Genomic DNA, 19,101 nt, shown 5'->3' on the forward strand with positions numbered 1-19,101 from the left:
GGGCAGGGCGCGCACCTTGCCCCCCCCGCGGAGCGCCTGCCCGCAGCCAGCCCCGCAGCGCGGCACCGGAGCGCTGCCGGGGACGCCCCGCATCGGAGAGCACCTCGTCCCTGCTCCCTGCCCAACAGGTTCCCGCCTCGCCGGCAACTGGAGGAGCCGGGAAGTGAACCCTGCCCCCGCCCCAGCGGGCGCACACACACGCACACGAGAGAGGGGGAGCAGCAAACGCGGCAGCCGCAGTCAGTCGGCAGCCGGGACTTCTCCCCGACATCACCAGCCCGATGCCCCAGACAGGGCGGCAGGTGGAAGGATCCCCGTGATGTTTTGCGGGATGCCCTCACGCCCTAACCCCACAATTACTTGCCGAAAGCCCTCCTCCGCCCAGGGCTGGAGGTGTTCTCTTCAGAAGGAGGGAGAGGAGTCGGGTGCTGGTCTCGGGGTGACCGGAGCGACGGGCATCCCGATGTACACACGGGCGCAGATACATGTAATCAGTGCGGCTGCTTACACGGACAGATAGACAAACGCAAGGCAGTGTGTCTCGGTATGCCTCTGTATCTAGGTGGATGCATGCAGAAGTTTGCATGCACTGTACGAATGCATGGATACACATGTATATGCACCAGGTATGCCAGGAAAATGTATACACGGAGAAAAGAAGAGTTCTACACGATCCTGTAGACCAGGTTACATGGACTTGTGTGTACATTGTGAACTTTTAAGTAAATTAGGTTTTTCAGCTGTGAGAATTCGGAAATGAGACAACAGTCAAGTGTATTCAGGACAAAAATAGTTTGGATTTGGACAACTTTTGTCTTTCTACTCTACGAGGAACAGCACAGTGATTTTTAGCGACTTCAGTTCTCTTCAGGTGTATGGAGCTTTGCACCAGGCATCAGGGTAATTGGAATATTCCCCTTTGTTTTCAGAATGGGGAGTGACAAAATTTCACTTACGTAATGCTAATTTGAAAACAAAAAACTCTGCCAGAGGTACAGCGAGTCACCACTTTCCTGTGATCAGAAATCTCGGGAGTGTAAATCTCTGTTCCCCTCTCCCTTAGACATAACTTCCGTGTCCTGGGGGAGTCGTTTTTAATTGTTTAATTAAAAAAAAAAATCTGCTGGAAGATGAAATCTTGCTTTTAGAATAACTCCTACATGATGCCTACAAGAGCTGGCTATAGGGAGTTCTGTTCCCGAGGTTAATTTTTGAAGGAATGACACCGCTTAAGGAAAATCTGTCGTGAGTCAGGCAATTAACTCTCAGTAATTCACTTCAGGGGTTTTATTTCAACCTTTCGGGTTTTGTTGTGTTGTTTTGTTTTGGATTTTTTTATTTCCAACCTAAACGCCTCTTTACTAGATTATACAGCAGTTCTTCCGTGTTTACTTTGTTTAATTGCAGTTACCGTGAATTGCTGATAATAATTTGTTACCAGGCTTGTGCTTTTTCGGTCACCAGCAGAGAAATGCGGGTGGAAGCCAGGCCGCCTGCTGTCCTGAGAAAATGGGGAAGGGAACGGACGGCGAATGCTCGGGGGTTGCCTGGATTTCACCAGGGATAGATAGCTATGCTGGCGGTCGAGCAGCACGCCGACCCGCTGTGTGAAGTTTGCGGGAGCAACGGCGCTGTGGGGCGGGCGGGAGGCGGGACGGGAACAGCGGAGCCGCCGCCTCCCAGCGACCCGGCAAAGTCCCGGCGGCACGGGGCTTGGCACCGCCGCGGGAGACGGTCCGCAGGCACTTGAAGGTTTCCTGAAGGCTGCTGCTTATGCAAGCATCATTTAGGGCTCCCCGGTCGCGCTGCCCACGTCCGGCTTCATTTAGGGCTCCCCGGCTCGCAGCGCCCGCGTGTTTGGAAAGCAAGGACGGGAAGCGCCCGACATGCAAGGAGGGGTTTCCCCTGCGCTGGCCATATAGAAAAACGCGTGTATTCACACGCACGCTCAATTGGAATAAATAAAAGCTTAAATAAAAGCCTCGGCAACCCTGCCGGGGAGCCCAGCAGCGCGAACAGCTGGGGCGGTGCTGCAGCATCGGAGGAGGGGCGGCTGGGGGCCGCCGTGCCTCTGCCGCCTCCCGGGGGGCGGCACGAGTGAGCCAGGTGGTGGGTGGCAGAAAGACCCGCAGGGCAGACACGCCGGCGGCGATTCACGATGAGAAGTGGCGAGGGCAGGTGCAGCTCCGCATCCCCGCTCTCGGCGGCCCGGCTCCGCGGGGATCCCCGGGCGGGATGCGAGGGAGCCGTGGTGGCTTCCCCGCCGCGGCGGCTCCGTCGGGCGCCGCTCCGCCCCTTCCTCGCCCGGCAGCCCCATCCCGCCCTCAGCGCGTCCTGCTGCGGTGGCGGGATCCTCTGGCGGCCGCGGCGGGAAGCGCGAGGGATCGGGCCGGGCTCCCCGCGCCGCGCTGCCTCCAGCCGGCGGCAGAGCGCTCGGCTATCCCTGCGCCGTGACCGGAGTTTTATGTGACCATCGAGTCACTCAGAGCTCGAGAAAGGCCCTCACAGTGTCCCTATTTCCTTGCGGAGTGTCAGAAATCCCCAAGGCTCGATCGGAGCAATATGGTTCATTGATTATTGACTCCTTCTCCTCAGGCTGTAAGAAAAAAGGTGCTTCTTAAGGTTTTCTTACTGTTGTCCTCGGTTTGTTAAGGGATACTTTAGCACCACTCTTCACTACGCCTCATGCCTCATTCATTTCTGCTCCACCTCTTCATACTCACATCCTTTTATTTTACTTTTAAGCACACTCTCTCCCTTTGCTGAGCCTTTCAAGTTGTATATTCAGATAAGGGTCATGATTATCCAGCACAGGTTTTAACAAAAGAACATTATATCATGCCATGTAATGATAATAAAATGTTCTCAGTAATATTCTCCGGCACAACAAAACACATCCACATTTTAACTTACCTTTCATTGCACTTTCACAGAAGGTATCTTTTCAACCCGAGGGATACCTCTGTGGTATGTCCTGTGCAGTGGGGAAGTATGTCTCTGAAAGTAGCTGTGCAGGGAGGTGGCTAGCGTAAATTAGGGGGTCACTCCTGGATCAAATTCCTCACTTGCTAGAACTGGGAGCCCCAACTCAAGTGCTGAACAGTTTGGGCACCTGAATTTTCTGAGATTCAGTGTTGAAGGAGAGCTCTACTGGTGGTTTTCCTGGCGTCCCAGTGCTATCTATATACCATGAGAAGCACAGAAGAGAACTGAGGCTGCTCTGAGACAAAGAAGGAAGGACCTGAAATCCGTATCTTACAGCTCCTGGAGTCCTCCAGTTGAAGGCTTATTAGAGATTTCTAAGAGACTTGAGCCAATTTATTCTGACTGAAGGTCTCTGTTGTTCCTGCTGGAGCCTTTAGGTAGGGAGTTGAACCTCAGAGGGCCTGACAGTTTCTGTGTGCTCTCAGTTCTGTCCTTCAGCACAGGGCTCTCTCTCCTGGCTCATGGGTAGGATAGGGAGAATCCCTCCTGATGCTGCCATGCTGCAGCTTTTCAGCAGCTCTTTGTAGACTTCTGGCAGAAGCATGGGCATCCATGGCAGGCAGGGCTGCTCTGCTGTGGCCAGGCCACCCTTGAGCAGTTGTCCTGAGAACATGAAAAACACCAGCCCCCAGTGAAAGAAGAACTGGGCCCAGATCCTCTGGGGCCAAAACTGCCTTGGGTAGCTGGCTCCAACATTTATTATCATTTATGTGTTAAGTTATAGTGGGTGGTTGCCCTCTCTGTAGTAATTTTCCTACCTACAAATCCAGCCTATCATTTTTGGTCCAGTCCATTGCAATCTATCAGGATTTCTCCAAAACTTTTCAAATTCATCTAACTGAAATTAGTTGGTATCTTCAATCAATATTCTTGCTTTTTACTTTGCTTTTAGCCAGGGACTAATTTAAGCAGCAACTTTTAAGACATTATGCCTGTGAGAAGTGATAATTGCTTTTGAGGATGGCACTGAAAAGGAAATAATGCATTACAGAATGGGACACTTACACTTCAGTCTAAATTAGAGGTAATCCTTGGAAGGTCCTTCAGAAGTCCTTTGGGCTTCATAAAATCTAACTTCCAATCTTTCTATCTTCTCAAAATTGAATAAATGTCTATAACAACATAGTGGAAGATGCAAAATTGGTAAAGTAAGGGTGTCATATGAGAGTCACCATGCAATGACCATACTTAAGTATTTGTAGTGACATAAAAACCTATAAAAGGTTAGAAAGGATTCAAATGTATATAACAACATAGTGGAAGTTGCAAAATTGGTAAAGTAAGGATGTCATTTGAGAGTCACCATGCAATGACCATATTTGTAGTGACATAAAAACCTATAAAAGGTTAGAAAGGATTCAAGCAATTTTATCATTTCAGTGTCAGTTCCAATATTCCAATCTGAGAAGCAAGGGGAAATACATCCTTATTACAAAGAACTTTATCTCCAGATTTAAAAAATCTGTAAGTGCTACATTCATCTTCTCTGCATAAAATGAAGAGCAAAACAGTTTCATTCATTTTTCTTCAAAGTTTAACTTAGATGTTGAGCAAGAATTTCTGAAAGAAGAGATTATTTCATAAAATCATTACTTCCTCAGTTTTGTATAATTATGTTCAGTTATTCCACAGAGGGAATAGAAAAAAGCAGAACACAACTCAAGACAACATAAGAGGGTTCAGCTTTAGAAAATACATTGTTGCTTAAAGTCATCCTTGAAGTAAGCTGGCATAGCTCAAATATCAGAAATTAAAAATCTCTTCCATTGTATTTGGCTTGTTCTTTCATTCTTACTGGGTGCAAGGAGGGAAATTTGGCAGCAGCCTGCACACACTTCCTCTATAGTGCTGAAATGTTGTAATTCACTTCTCAACTCTTTTTTCATGAAAGCATACATGAAAAAATCAATGAGAAGCAATTCCTATTTATTACTCCTTTGGCCATGACTAAGCTGTGAAGTAGCTGTGTCCTGCAGGGTCCTAGTTCACCCATGCTGGGGACAGTGACACAGCTCACTCCATTCCTGAAAGCCCAAGCTACTTCCAGGGGGTACCAGAGGAAGCTGATGCACATCCAGATACCACCCCAGCTAGGGGCAGGACAAAGCCAAGGTGTTTTGTTTGAGCCAGGACCTGGAAAATGCTCCTGTCTCCCAGCGTTCAGATTCCATCTCAATGAGTAGTGGTCTCCCACACAAATAGTTCCACTGACTGTGGAGCGATTTGAATTGTGAGGTAGGATATAATGTGAGACAATAGCATTTAAGTATTCCAACCTGGGGTGTATGGGCTTATCGAACCATGTTCCAAACTATGGGACACCTAGTGTTCATGCACAAGCACATGCTGCAGGTACACCCATCTTTGTTGAAGATTACTTTCCATGTAAGTAAAATAGATCAGATTTAGAGATCCTTTCACTGAATCCTGTAACAGAGACCAGGAAATAATTCTGTAATACAGAGTAAGAGTCAGACTTAGGTGTAAGCAGATAAAACAAAGTACAGAAACTCTCTGGGGAGACTCCAGAACTGGCCTGGAGAAGATGCTACTCAAAGATGGTTCTGAGTTTCTCATTCATAAAATTCAGTCATGTAATTCTTCGGGTTTCTCACCTGAAGAAATAGCCAAGAAACTTTATAAATAAAGTTTTGCCATGCAATAAGCACTGTAATATTTCATGGTTTTTGAACCTCAAAGGGCTAATGGGGCTGATGATCATCCAAGAGGATGATGAACAAGGAGGTGTGTGGCTGCTCAAAGACACAGAGGCAGGCTACATGAAAACAGAGATCCATATCCTTACCTCGGCTCAGGCTAGGACTGAATAGATGGGTGTGCCCCCTCCCTTGTTCCTGTTTATCAGCATCCAGTCACTTGCCCAGTCCCATGGCTTCTCTATTGCCCTCAAGAATTTATGAATTTCTCATTCCACAGCATCAAACAAAAAGCTTCAAAAAACAATAGACGTTTGAGATTTTTTCTTGGCAATTTTTAGAAATGAAAGGATTGAAGAGAAGACACAAAACAACCCAGATCAGACCCTCACTTCACTGCATGAACTTTCCCTCTGTCCCCAAAAGATCATGGGATTGTTGCTTCACAACAGGATAGCACCTAATTCTGCAACAACTCGATTCACTGTGTTCACTCAAGGCATGTCCCTTTCTGGGCAACAGGGAGGAGATGTCATGCATGCACACGAGAATGAGTGTGTGCATGTGTGCCTTCCAGTTAATTCCTCAGCTTCTGTGGTGTGCTCTTTGGTCTTTCTAAAAGGACAACCAGCATAAGAATGACATTTTGCAATCAAATGTTGAATGCATTTTTTATTTAAACATTAAGATTTAATTACAAAAGCTTCTGGAACAATTAAAGGATGCCAAGGAGGAAAGAGCTGAAAACTCAGACTGCATTTTCTCATTCATTGTGAAAGCAAAACACATTGTCAGCAGCAAGGCGTTTTATAGAAAAGTTTCAGATGGACAGTACAAAGACCTTTCTGTCAATATTGTCACTGAAACACCTTGCTGTCATGAAGCACATCTTTTTATCTGATCACATTTTCTAGTGTTAGCTGATTGATTTTTGCAGAGGGAAACAAGTAATAATTATTGCAGAATTACTGTAATTCTTTTCTGATTATCTCTGCTAATAAAACACAGTCTTCTTCTTGGAAAAATGTCCAAACATAATTTACTTTACCCTGATAAAAATGTCTAGTGCTGTTAGAAGTTTTATTTGCACAAATATATTCCTAATCTATATTAATTTCATGCAATATAATTCTTAATTTTTGGAATAAATACTGAGAATCATTAGAGAGAATTCTTTGGAATGCGAAATCCAAACAAACTTTGTATTTTCATTTAAGGGCAAGATTCCACCATCTTTATTTACATAAGTAGCATCCCGCTCCCTGTGTTATTTCACTGCAAACTAGAGTCTCAAGCAGTGAAAACCATCATAGTCCCATTAGGATTTACTGCATTGTATTAAACCTCCAATGAAAATTGGGCTGAGCAGTTTTGTCTATGGAGTAATGCACTACCTGTAACTGGTAAAGGTGCTCAAACATAGCCCTACACTTAATAATTTGGCACATTTACAACTGGCGTTACTCAGTAACTTATCAGATGACAATAGTGGAGCTCTTCTGTAAAACATAGGTTAAGCCCATATTTGTATGACTGTACATCTGAAGTATAAAAACCACGATATGTAGTACACTTGAACAGTTAAAAAATATAACTTATTTTATTTGTAAACTATCAATGCAAGATACTCAGCAGCAAAGAAGCCATGTTCAATGTCTTCTGATCTTTTATAAAGATCCGTTGCTGTAAGTAATATAATCGTCTCCAAAACATCTGAGGTTACATGTAGAAACAATCAAGGCAATATTATTTGTACATATTATTAAACATGCAAAAAACTTCCTGAAGAATATTGCCCAAACGTAGAAAGTCATCTGGATCTCAAATTTTCCTTGGTAGCATCTGCTTTGTAAGTATGGCTCACATGTGGCTCCAGAGTACTTCAGTTTATTTTGGAGAATTGGCACCTTTAATAACAGGCTCCCTATTCAAATATGTGGCCCAGTAAACTAAGTTAAAAGTTCCAAACAGCACTGGAAAAATTATCCGGGACATTTTGTCAATCTTACTGATGCTGTTGTAAGTCTTTTTGCTTTCAGCAGGCTTTTCTTCTGCAGGCTTCACTGGAGCAGTTGTAGTGTTTGAGATGACAGCTGGGGCTGAGTCCTTTGGCATGTTTGGTGCAGGAGTCATCTTCCCGGTGCTGTAGGTATTAGTTGGTTTATTTCCCAGCAAGTTGCGCTCTTTTTTCTGCAGCATAAAGAACAAAATGTTACACCACAAGAGCAGAAAGTGGAAACATTCTCAAGGGGCTGACCCAAAAAACTGAGCACCATAATCAAGCATGCCCATTAATGCCTGTTGGCTATTCTGACTTCAACTATCAAACCGATGGTTTTGGCTTGATTTTGTAGCCCTTACTCAAGTGTGACTTCCCCTGATGGGAGAAAGCTGAGACACACTGGCTGCACCCACATCCCACCTGGCATGTGCATTAGAAGCTTCTTTTGTCAGTGAGAGGTAGTCTGGCATCTGAAGAGGGCGCTGCCCCATGGACAACATGTGAACGTCATTTCCCCAGCTGCTGCAAAGGGTGTAGGGAAGGGCTCATTGGCCACTTTGTAGGCTCTTTTGGGATGCCTGTGGGTATGAGCTCTCTAGGAGTTGATTTACTAAGAGTCAGTCCTATCCCAAAATTTTCATTTCAGCATGAAACTCAAAAGTTTGTGTTTTCACAGAACCAGTCTTTGGTTCCTTTTTTTACTGTGGTAGAACCCCGACTCATGGAGCTCAGTGTGAGAGTTGTTATTTCTTTAGGAGAGCATACAGGGACTGCTCTGCAGAGACATGTTTCATGGTGCATGCCCGCTATTATCAGAAGTCTGATCACTGAAATCCCGTGTCCTGTGTACTCAATGCCCAACATGCTTCTGTAAGCACTCCTCTTCATACAGATGATAGAGACTGGTAGTCTGTCTCTGTGAAGGGAAGGCACCATGTTTCCTTACAAATTTTCCTCTACAGGAAAGTAAATGTATGTCATGAGGTAATTAAATATCTTTTTTACAAAGAAGCTGAAAATTGACCGTTCAGTTATTTAAACTATACTGAATACCTGCTTTTTATTTTAGGTATTTAAAAAATGTGGGTTAAGCACCTTGATTTTTGCAGCTTCCTGGGCTTTTTTGCCATCCCATGCCCAACTCCTCTTGGTGAAATAGTTGACTGTTGCAAATTCAATCAATGCGGAAAATACAAAGGCATAGCAAACAGCTATAAACCAGTCCATTGCAGTAGCATAGGCCACTTTCGGCAAAGAGTTACGGGCACTGATACTTAAGGTGGTCATGGTGAGGACTGTTGTTACTCCTGCAAACAAAAAAAATAAGAGTCGGAGATCAGTTTGCTAACACTTATGGGATCCCAGATGAGTTACAAGCAGGTCCTAGTTCAGCAGGATATCTAAGAAGGCTATATGAAATCAATCAGTGTTTGCATATTATGGTTTGAAAGAATAAGATAAAATGAAAGCCTTCACCCTCAGATGTTTTGTTCTGTGGAATTCTGGTTAGTTCTAGCCATAGTGTGGTTAAATAAAGATTTTTAGGGTAACACAAGCCAAGGGTTTATAACTGTCAGAATGAAGTGGGATTACTTATTTTGTTTTCTTATACAGAGATTGCATGTTTAAAATTGTTGACTGTTACTGCTTTCCTTGACTGTAGCTCCTCCTTTCCCATATGATAGTAAACGACAAACAGCCAATGCTTTCATCTGTGGGAAGATTACCCCAAGATCAAAAAACTCAACTCTCAGTTACATCTTTGTAAACCTAGAGTAAGTCAGCAAAGTGATGTTACTATCTGTATTCTCTCCATACAACTTGCTGAGCTGATTTTTGAACAAAGCTGCCAACTAACTTCAGGAGGCTGGTACAGAAGACTGACTCCTTTCAAATATCTGAACAAAGTTTTACTTAATAATCTGTTTTCACTCCCCTTGTTTTTCATATAGTAAAAATCTTGTATTTCATCAACCTTAATTTGAAAAAGTGCTTATTTTCTGTAGCCTTCTAGGAATAAAGCAAGTAATTTAATGACACCCCAAAGGTTTTTTCCATAACAATTTCTTCAGTAAATATACAATTTCTAAATGCAAAGTCATATTAATTTGTTTGATGGTAATAGAGATAATTGTCACTAATTAACATCTACATGGTTTTCTCAGATAAAAATCCTACAACAAAGATAAATAAAATGTCTTGAAGTGATATCTGCTTCAAATGCTTAGCTAGGGTATACATTATATGTGATAATCTGTATGTCTTTTTTTCTAAACCATCCAGCATCCACCGAAATTAAAACAAACCCAACACAAGTCACACTAATCTGATCTTCTGTCCTTAATTTTCACATAACTGATTGACCAATTTCCGTCATAACTTTACAAAAACAGCCCAGACAAGGCTTTAAATTGATTTTGAGTTTAAACTGGAAGAGAATGAGAAAACATTTACAACATCTGAAGCAGAAATTAACAGTAGTGAACTGTGGTTTTATTACAGCAAATCACTTTCACAAGCCACAAAGATGCTGTCTGTGTCCTAGAGAAAGTGGGATACTCACCAAAGACAGTTCTAGCAGGGACAGATTCTCTGTTTAGCCAAAACGACACTTGCGATAAGATCACAGTCATAATGCAAGGAAGGTATGTTTGGATGACAAAATAACCAATTTTTCTTTTCAGATGAAAATGGGCTGTCATAATGGTATATTCACCTAGAAGAAGAAAAATGTGCATTGAGTAAAATAAGAAAGGTTTACTGATTTGGGGACTGAACTAGGCCAGTTCCATCCCTCCATTTGAGGATATCACTCAGCCATTCTTAATTTCATTAAAAATGTCTGGATTTCTGCACTGTGGGAAACCAAGACTTGAGACAGAGGTGCTGCTAGATCCTCACAGTCTTCACATTCATTCTCCAAAGCAGAAGACAATGACTGCTGTTCCTACTACACTGAAAAACTGCAGTCCTCCTATGCACCTGGAATGTTGTGATGTTCACAACAACATTAAAAAGCTGGTTTGGTGGCACTGCCAACACTGTCTGGTTTTGACTCAGTCCTACAAACTCTTGTAGCATAGTAACAATTAAGGCCCTCAACTCTCTGAAACCTGATTTAGCAGCAGGTTTAGCAACCTCATTAGCTAAAGTGTTATGGCCAAGCCATCAGTTTGTTTTCAATTATGAAAATGGGTCCAGACACTCCTTCTGCACCACATTTTAGGGATTGCCAGCATCTTCTGCGAGAACTGCCACTTTGCATATGGATCCTGGGATGTCTTATTAATCTGAGTACCCAAACCCTTCAGATTACTGGTCCAGAAATAAAAGGTCTCTCTAATGCATGAAGTGTTCCTAGAATTTGGTGCACTTTAGCCCTACAAAAGATTAGCTGTTTCTGGATAGATATTGTGTCCTGTCTTGTTCACCTGTGCAATGAATATTGTACTGCCTGCATGCAGAGTTCCCTAAAAGCTGCCACAGCAGTGCTAAATTCCATTTCTTTTTCATATGCCAAATTCACAGCATTGCCTTAATATGCCATTTATCGGCTCCTCTGAATTTCAATAAAAGCCTAAATAAATGCACTCAAAAATCAACAGACCAGCTGTTACCTTCCCTAATGTTTCAGAAAAATTCAAACCTTAACCAGTTCTTTCAGATTGTTCCTGGAAAACCATATAGTTGTTACTATGAGGGCTATTCCTGGTGGCAACTGCTCCCTGGTTCTTTCCTAGTATTTCTGGAAAACCATGTAGTTGTTATTACTGAAGTTTATTCACGATGGTAATTGCTCCCCAAATCCAAAATCTTGCTAGCAAAAGCATGCCACTATTTACCTCGAAATAATAACAGTAAAAACAAAATAAAAAGCAATCCGTCCCTTCAAGCCCTAAAAGTTCTTCACTGATATAAAAGAAATTTAAAAGCACACATTATTCAGTTGGTTACTGATGAATCAGAGAAATGCCTGTTTTGAAATATATATTGTCCTTCAAGAACAATTATAGCTATAATCTCTGTTGCGAGATTTGACTGTTAGTCTCTACAGAAGGAAAATATCCAATAGACTGATTCTGCCTTGAGTGAACAGCCTGAGTTGAGCTGTTGCCAGCATTACTAAGCTATTAGATTTGGCAGATTACTTCTAACTGACAATATGGCTAATTAGCAGAGAACAGGTTTACACTGAAAGGGTTTTTGCAGGTATAGCTGCACACATACACTATGCTACAGGAGCTCTGCTATTCTGCATCAAGTTTACAGACCTCATTCATGCTGAGGATTTTAGACAGGAAGTGAAATAACACAGAAATACCTAACTGACATCCTGCCTCAATCTTTATGTCTTTCTCTGGGGTCTGATTTTCTGGTGAAACGGTTCCCTGAAGAGTGATGTGGAAATGGACATGGAATCCTGTGAAACTGGGAAGGAAACCCCTGCAAAGAAAAGCCTAATTCTCTTCCATTTAGTGTAATTTTGAACCAGGGAGGCTGAACATGCAATAGTCTCAGGAGGAAGCCCACTTGCTCTTTATTAAGGAGTATTTGCAGCAGGGTCTGCCTGCCTCAGTAATCTCAGGAAGAGAGACTGTTTCTCAGTTGCTACTGCACTGGGATGTGTTTGAGTCACAGTTTCCCTGCTTGCTCACTACAGAGTGACAATGTGCATTATCGATTTTGACAGTATGCTCTCAGAGCTGGAATAAAAAAAAATCTACACAGCTTCGGAGGAGCAACAGGACCCTCTTTTTTTCATTTTTAAAACACAGAAAATGAGTGCCTACACACTGATGGCCCTCCACAGCTGATTTTTACCTTACCATTTTCTTTAACCTATCAAAACCCTTGTCTCCACAGAAATAATCACAGCACCTTGATTTTGTACTTGCTTTTCTCCCAGCTGATAAATTCTTTGATTTCCCATGCTGTCCTTTTCAGAGATGTCTATACCAGGAATACTTCCTTCAGTAGACTTAGGGCTTAAGAAAACCCCACAGCTTGTTTTTTAATGCCCTGGGACTGCTGCTTAAAGTAAAGCTAAAAGCTGCCTGAGTTGGCCTTTTGTTTATAGAACAAGATACTGGCTCTGTTGGAGCAGCAAAGCTCCCTTTTACTTTTGTAAGGCCACTGTTTATCCTTAGACCATAAGCTTTCTTGAGCAAGAGCTAATTTTTGTTAGAGGTTTATGTAGCACTTAAAAGAGAATCCTGTTCCTGATGGGGTCCACTCATCACTGCAGAAAACAAATTATTGTTAGTAAACAAAAACAAATCTAGTGCTAATGAAAAGCCCTAGAGCAGAAATGGCTGCACTTCGTGAAGCTGTGCAACTGTGCTGCTGCTCTTAAGGACTTTGTTATGCTTTAAAAGCTGCTACAGTATTTTTATTTTTTTTTTTTTGTATATAGTTGATGGAGTTCTGGAGATCACGCTTACAGATTTTTCAGGATCTTACACACATTATTCCATTGCCATTATGCTGAGATTCAGTTGATACTTTAAGGAGGGTAGACCAGCCCCCAGGCTTGTTTGTTTACTGGATATACCTGGACTCAGTTCTATCAATGGCTGTTCTGGCAAGATCCTGACATTAGGTACATTACACACCTTCCTGACTATGCTGACATCCAGAATATTTTGGCTCATAAAAAATGCATGTTCCCTTTTATAGTGATACAAAAGAAATATTCATCTCAAGTAAAAAATAAGAATTATTTGGTTCAAAATGAAGAGCTGAATGATTCTTTTATCATTTCAGCTTTGGATATTGCAGAGCTCAGGCTCCAGCTGGCAGTATACAAAAGAGTGGGTTTATGTTTTGTTTTGTGCCACTGCAGATCCTAAGTTAGCTATGAGAGATTCTGGGTATGGGGAACATAACTGGGCAAACATTTGTGGAAAGCAACAAGATCCACTTGGACTGAAATCTCATATCTGATTGTTTCAGCACTTTTACCACCAGGACATAACAGATGTTGGCTCTGTTAGAAGCAGAGTGAGTAGAAAAATGTCTTTCTTTCAGGTGAGTAACATTTGGGGATGTTAGCACAAAAAAACATCAAAAAACCAAACAGCAAAAAAAAAAAAAAAAAAACACAAAAAACCATCAAAAAACCAAACAGAAAAAAAAAAAAACCCGAAAAAAAAAAAAAAAAAAAAACCAAAAAACAAAAAAAAAAAAAAAAAAACAAAAAAAAACCCCAAAAAAAAAAAAAACACAACAAAAAAAAACAGGTGGCACATGACAGAGCTGTTTTCTGTGCCATGGCTAAAATGTTCCAAGTTTCAAGACGGTTGGAGAATTAGGAATGCCAGGGTATTTTTTTTCTGAGAAGCCAGCCAAAAGGCAGCTTGCCTACAAATCAGCAGAATCCCAAGGAACCAGTACAGGTCTGGAACTTCTATTTTAAAAAAAGTCTGCTAGAAAGAAGGGAATATATGACCTATGACATACACAAACATTTTGTCTATGCAACTGCAAGGGCTGTGTAGTTTGACTTGTGTGTCATAAAAGCCACAAAAGATCCAAGCACTTGGATTATGCAATAGCTATTTGGTTTTTCTTTTTCACGTTCAACAATTCAATAGAAGGAAGAAATGCCTTCGATGGCCATTCGTAAGTAATGCCGATTACTGGCCTCCTACGAGCTTGATGAACTCCAGAAAATCCATCGTTGACTGATGCTTTCCCTGTGCAAAATCGGATTTTTGTATTTTGCTAATCCCCGGTTACAATCTGTGTCCTGCTCTGTGTGATCCACCCTGCAATCAGAATCCAGCCAGCCCAGATGTAACCCAGGACATTAATATAAAATCTTGACGTTGGAAACACAGCATTTATTATAAATCTTAAATACGTGAGGGAGGTGTTTACTGTGCGGAAACTTTGGGATTTGTCTGGAGTGTTTCCTTGGGCTGAGGAGTACAAGGAGCTTTCACAGGCAAAGCGGCAAACTGGAAGTGACCTGGAGCTGACACGCTGGAGGACTCACTGCCTGGGCTGCATGGTTTTCTTGCTCTAAGGAGCAGGACGAGGTTGTAGGAGATGCTCCAATACATCCTTTGGATCTTTTTCTTGACAACAATGAAGGCGAGAGGGGAGCTGCCATTCATTGCAGAAAACAACGCAGCTATGATGGTGAACTGGTAAGGAAAAAAGTGTCTATTCTTTTATGGGAGATAGCGTACTCATTTTTTTTCTGCAAAAGTGAATACTCTGTTTATATGTTTCTCTTGACTTTATGGATCTTTGCTTTAGCACCAGTTTTGTGTCTCCTGAAATGGGCAAGGGAAGGGGTGAATGTCTATAGGATGCAGATGGCAGTCAAATTTAGTGGCTGCCCAAGACAAGCCTTCCCTCACTTTGTGTCCTTTCTGGAGCACAAGCAGCAAGCTCAGGTGTCCCCTCTTTATTTGCCAGTTGGAGCACAAAGTTTTATGTATCTTTACGTTTCGGTCCAACTAACTTTGTGTGCAAGTGTACATATATATATGTACCTGTTTTCATGTCTCCTAAATTTCCTACAGGTGGTAAAGGTTCCTAATTTAATCTATACTTTGTCCTCTACAACTCTGCCCATCATTTTTCACCAGGGACACGGTGTATCTGTTGTGCTTTGCCTGCAGGAATTGCCCCAGGCATGTCACCACAGGCTGCCGCTTTCCTCAACCCAAGCCCCTTGCAACCACCAGCAGTGGAAATCCCCCTTTTCTTCACGGCAGGCTATTTAATTTCCACCACTTCCCCCTCCCTTCGCTGGATGCCACTAATGCTCTCCAGGCGAGTGCATTGTGTAAGCTGGTGGAGCCCCGGTCCCACTGAGCGCATGTGATCCCTTGTCCCAGCCTCGACCCCCCGGGAGTCCCCCCCACCAATGCACACCCAGGGCTGCCCTTGCGTGGGAGCCTGGAGAAGCAGGGGGGCACGGCTCACGTGGATGCCCGGCCTGGCATTAAAGCTTCTTTGCCTCCCTAATGCCGCCACATCTGGCGCCTCTGCTTCCAGCCCGAGAGGGAATGGGGATCCTCGGGGTTTGCGCGTCCTCTCCGGCCACGTGGTCCCCGGACACGCCACAGAGCCATGCTGTGCCACAGTCCCCCCCCGGCCCCCCATTCCCTTCCCCTGACGCGGGTCCATCAAGCAATCATTTTAAAGCGATGATTGAAACGGATCAAATGCGTGGGTGGCGTTTGCATCCCAGCGTGGTTCCTCCCACGGGGAAATAAGCCAGCAGCAGCGCTGGCAGCCACAGCGAGGGCAATTGCCAAGGAACTGCGTGAGGCTTCTCAGGCACTCCTGTCAGTACCAGGAGCCTGGATGTATCTTCAGCAATGTACCTAAGAGCCAGCATTTAACCCTCTCAGTGTTTAAATATCCCTGCTAAGTGGCCATGAACCTGCTAGGATCTCCCTAGCACTCCACATCCCACAGGTGCTTCCCTAGCCTCACTGCAAAGTAACCAGAGCCTGTGAGTGTCCCGTCCCGCCCCAGCCATCAGCAACCGTGGGTCCCTGCTAAGCGGCCATGAACCTTCACAGGATCTCCCTAGCACTCCACATCCCACAGGTGCTTCCCTAGCCTCACTGCAAAGTAACCAGAGCCTATGAGTGTCCCGTCCCGCCCCAGCCATTAGCAACCGTGGGATGGAAATATTCCCCCTACCTGTACTGGTACTGATGTTTTCCGTGCCCACGGTTTGTCCCATCAGGTGGTACTGGTTAAGTCGTGAGCCATCTTCAGCCACCACCACAGATGTTGTGGTGCTGTTAGTCCACACATAGATCACTTCAGAATTGGGGTAAGCATCTGCCAACAAGGTGGGGGGGGGAAGACAGTAAGGAGTAAAAACCAGTGTGTAATATTTTAGTGGATATTTAAATGATAATGACAAGGAGAGAGAAGAATGGAGGAGTGAGAGTGAATGGAAAAAACAAATAAAGATTATATAATCATGGTCCCATATGCCCAGCTCAAAAAATATTAGGTTGAAGCCTTCTAATATAAGAGATGTGTGGGATGGTTTGTGAAAGGCTGAAACAGTGGAGGTATAAATATAATCCATCACAACCACTCAAATTGGGAAAGAGCAGCTCAGACCTATACTCACCTCACTGGTAGTTCCTAAACCCCAGCAAGCTGCAAAAGGTATTTTGCTGAAGTTCCCCCTCAAAAGGACTCAGACACCTTGAATGCCAGGAAAACAGGGACCCTCCATGTCTTGCCCTGTTTCCAGGATAGAATTCTAATTCATGCCATGTGCAAGTGCAGGGTCTGGTGTGTATGCACTGACTGGAATACACACGTGTGGGTGAGGGCATAGGTCTTGCAAGTGGGTAAAGGAAACTGGAACACACCTGCCTGTGCCTGCGATGCTAAAGAGCAGACACAGGATGCAGAGGTGAGAATGCATGGAGAGCAGGAATGGGGCAGGGAGCTGTGAGAACAGAGTAGCTGTTTGTGCATAGCAGAATGGGTGGTAGTATGAAAACACCTGCACAACTGCAGATCTGTATGTGGCTTCTCTCATGTTCATTTAGAAGTCCTAGGATTTAAATGTGGATGCAGTACTGCCAGCTCATTCCTTCTTCTGTAATGCTGTTATAACTTGTAATGCTCCAACACCCAGAGTGATCATAGTATTATAAGGAAATCTCAGTTTTCTTTTACATCAGCTCATTCTTTCCTCTGTAATGCTGTTATAACTTGTAATGCAGAGTGATTATAGTATTATAAGGAAATCTCAGTTTTCTTTTACAGACAGTCAATGGTGGGTTTACATTTCAGGCGTTCTCTGCAGATGGTCTCAAAAACCCCAGGAGACAACTCTATATTTTATTATATTTTATTTGCTATAAGTAGCTTTCACACTTTTTAGAACTCCTCCAGCATTAAAAGCTTTCAGGTCATATTCCTGCAAGCATGTTACAGTAGGCTACAGTACATTGTACTAAAATCTCTGGAAATCAGGCAAGGCTTACTCTCCAAATGGAAGGTGAGAAGCAGGTAGGCTTGGAAGTGGTCTGAAGTCAAATATTAATATCTCATCTTCTTCATTTTTGAACTTGGAATATGTGAGTGCAGAATGTTTCTTTCTGGAAAAAAACCTGACATCCTCGTTCAGGATGGAAAGCCACATGGTGGCTTTCCAGAACAGGACTTGAGAATCAAGGACAACAGGCTAGGTTGAAGGACGTGTACTCACTCCATCAGACTGCGTGTTTTGTTTGCAGTTGAGCTGTATTGGAAAGGTGCAGCTCCATGAAGGACTTACAAAAAAATTCACAGGCATTGGGTCATAGGCAGTGAGTCAATGTGAGCTTCTGAGGCACTGCAAGGGCAAGAAATATGGTAAGGTGATCCCTGGATCCATAAAACCAGGAATGTCCAGCAGAAAATGGGAAGCAATCCCAGTTCAGGCTAAGAGCACATGTGTAGCACAATGAACTTCACTTGAATGCTCGACCAGGTAGCAGGGAAGAAAGCAGCACCTTCTTTGCACTTTTATCAATGTTACTGTGTCGGATGTGGGAGGCAGGGCTCAATACACCTTTGTCCTGACTGTTTATGGCTCTTCATCCACACCACAGAAAAGTTATAGAAATGATGAAGACAGAGAAGGGGAGAGAGGTCAAAAGAAGGTTACAAGTACCTCCATGGACTGGAAAATAAGTCATGATTTGAAACTCAAGCAGCTCAGCTTATTCAGCTCACTGACAAAAAGCTGAGATGTAGCTCAAGCTCTGAGTATAGACACTTGCATACAGAAACCTGAAACCAGGGTGAATCTCTTGGACTAATCACAAAAGGTGCCTGAAAGATGGTTCCAGGCAGATTCAGATGAAGAGCAGGGCAGAATTTTCTAATTGTGTGGAAGACGAGTAATTATACAGTAGATAACCTTCTGAAGAAAAAAAAAATAAATTATGAACTACTGTCATTTGGAAGACATTGATAATTTGAAATAATTTTTTGTCACTTATCTGACAGTTGCTGCTATATCCAGGGCTGGAGCTGATCCTAGGTTTGGAAGTTGAGAATCTACAAATTTTTCATCCTTTGTTAGCCATGCAGGACTGCCCACCTGCCTTCCTTATGCTTGTATTTGTAGTTCTGCAGTAAAATTACTGTAATTACATGTCGTAATCTACTTTGAAAGGCTAAGAAGGAATGTCTTCCCTATTTCAAAATATTTGCATCACAAAAAGTCATGGAATTTCACCTTCCCTTTAGAGCTGATATACTTTACTATCTCTAAGATGATTACAAGTTCACAATGTACTGTAAATAATTTCATAGCCGGATCTGGAGAAGACAAGTGGGAGGAAATGGGTCCATTTAAAAGAAGTAACGCAGAAAATCCTCCATTTCTAAAATGGTATATGGTATATGTTGTTCATGGGCTGCCCAGGGAATGTAGGATATGTTTAGGTAGATTTGGGATTGTCAGAAAAT

The 19,101-nt window shown here is 43.2% G+C and overlaps 1 protein-coding gene across 1 annotated transcript in view; it reads right to left on the reverse strand.

Moving 5' to 3' along the window:
• Positions 1 to 6,294: 6,294 nt before the first annotated feature.
• Positions 6,295 to 19,101, reverse strand: part of GABRA5 (gamma-aminobutyric acid type A receptor subunit alpha5) — a 56,144-nt gene continuing 43,337 nt past the window's right edge. The window contains exons 7-10 of the mRNA XM_039725752.1: positions 16,312 to 16,455; positions 10,208 to 10,360; positions 8,740 to 8,951; positions 6,295 to 7,832 (exon numbers count right to left, since the gene is read on the reverse strand). Of these exons, the coding sequence (XP_039581686.1) occupies positions 7,530 to 7,832; positions 8,740 to 8,951; positions 10,208 to 10,360; positions 16,312 to 16,455 (812 nt within the window). The 3' untranslated portion in view covers positions 6,295 to 7,529. The remainder of the gene's footprint in view (positions 7,833 to 8,739; positions 8,952 to 10,207; positions 10,361 to 16,311; positions 16,456 to 19,101) is intronic.

This window comes from Passer montanus, unplaced genomic scaffold, assembly GCF_014805655.1.
Source record: "Passer montanus isolate IOZ18808 unplaced genomic scaffold, ASM1480565v1 scaffold56, whole genome shotgun sequence".
Lineage (NCBI taxonomy): Eukaryota > Metazoa > Chordata > Aves > Passeriformes > Passeridae > Passer > Passer montanus.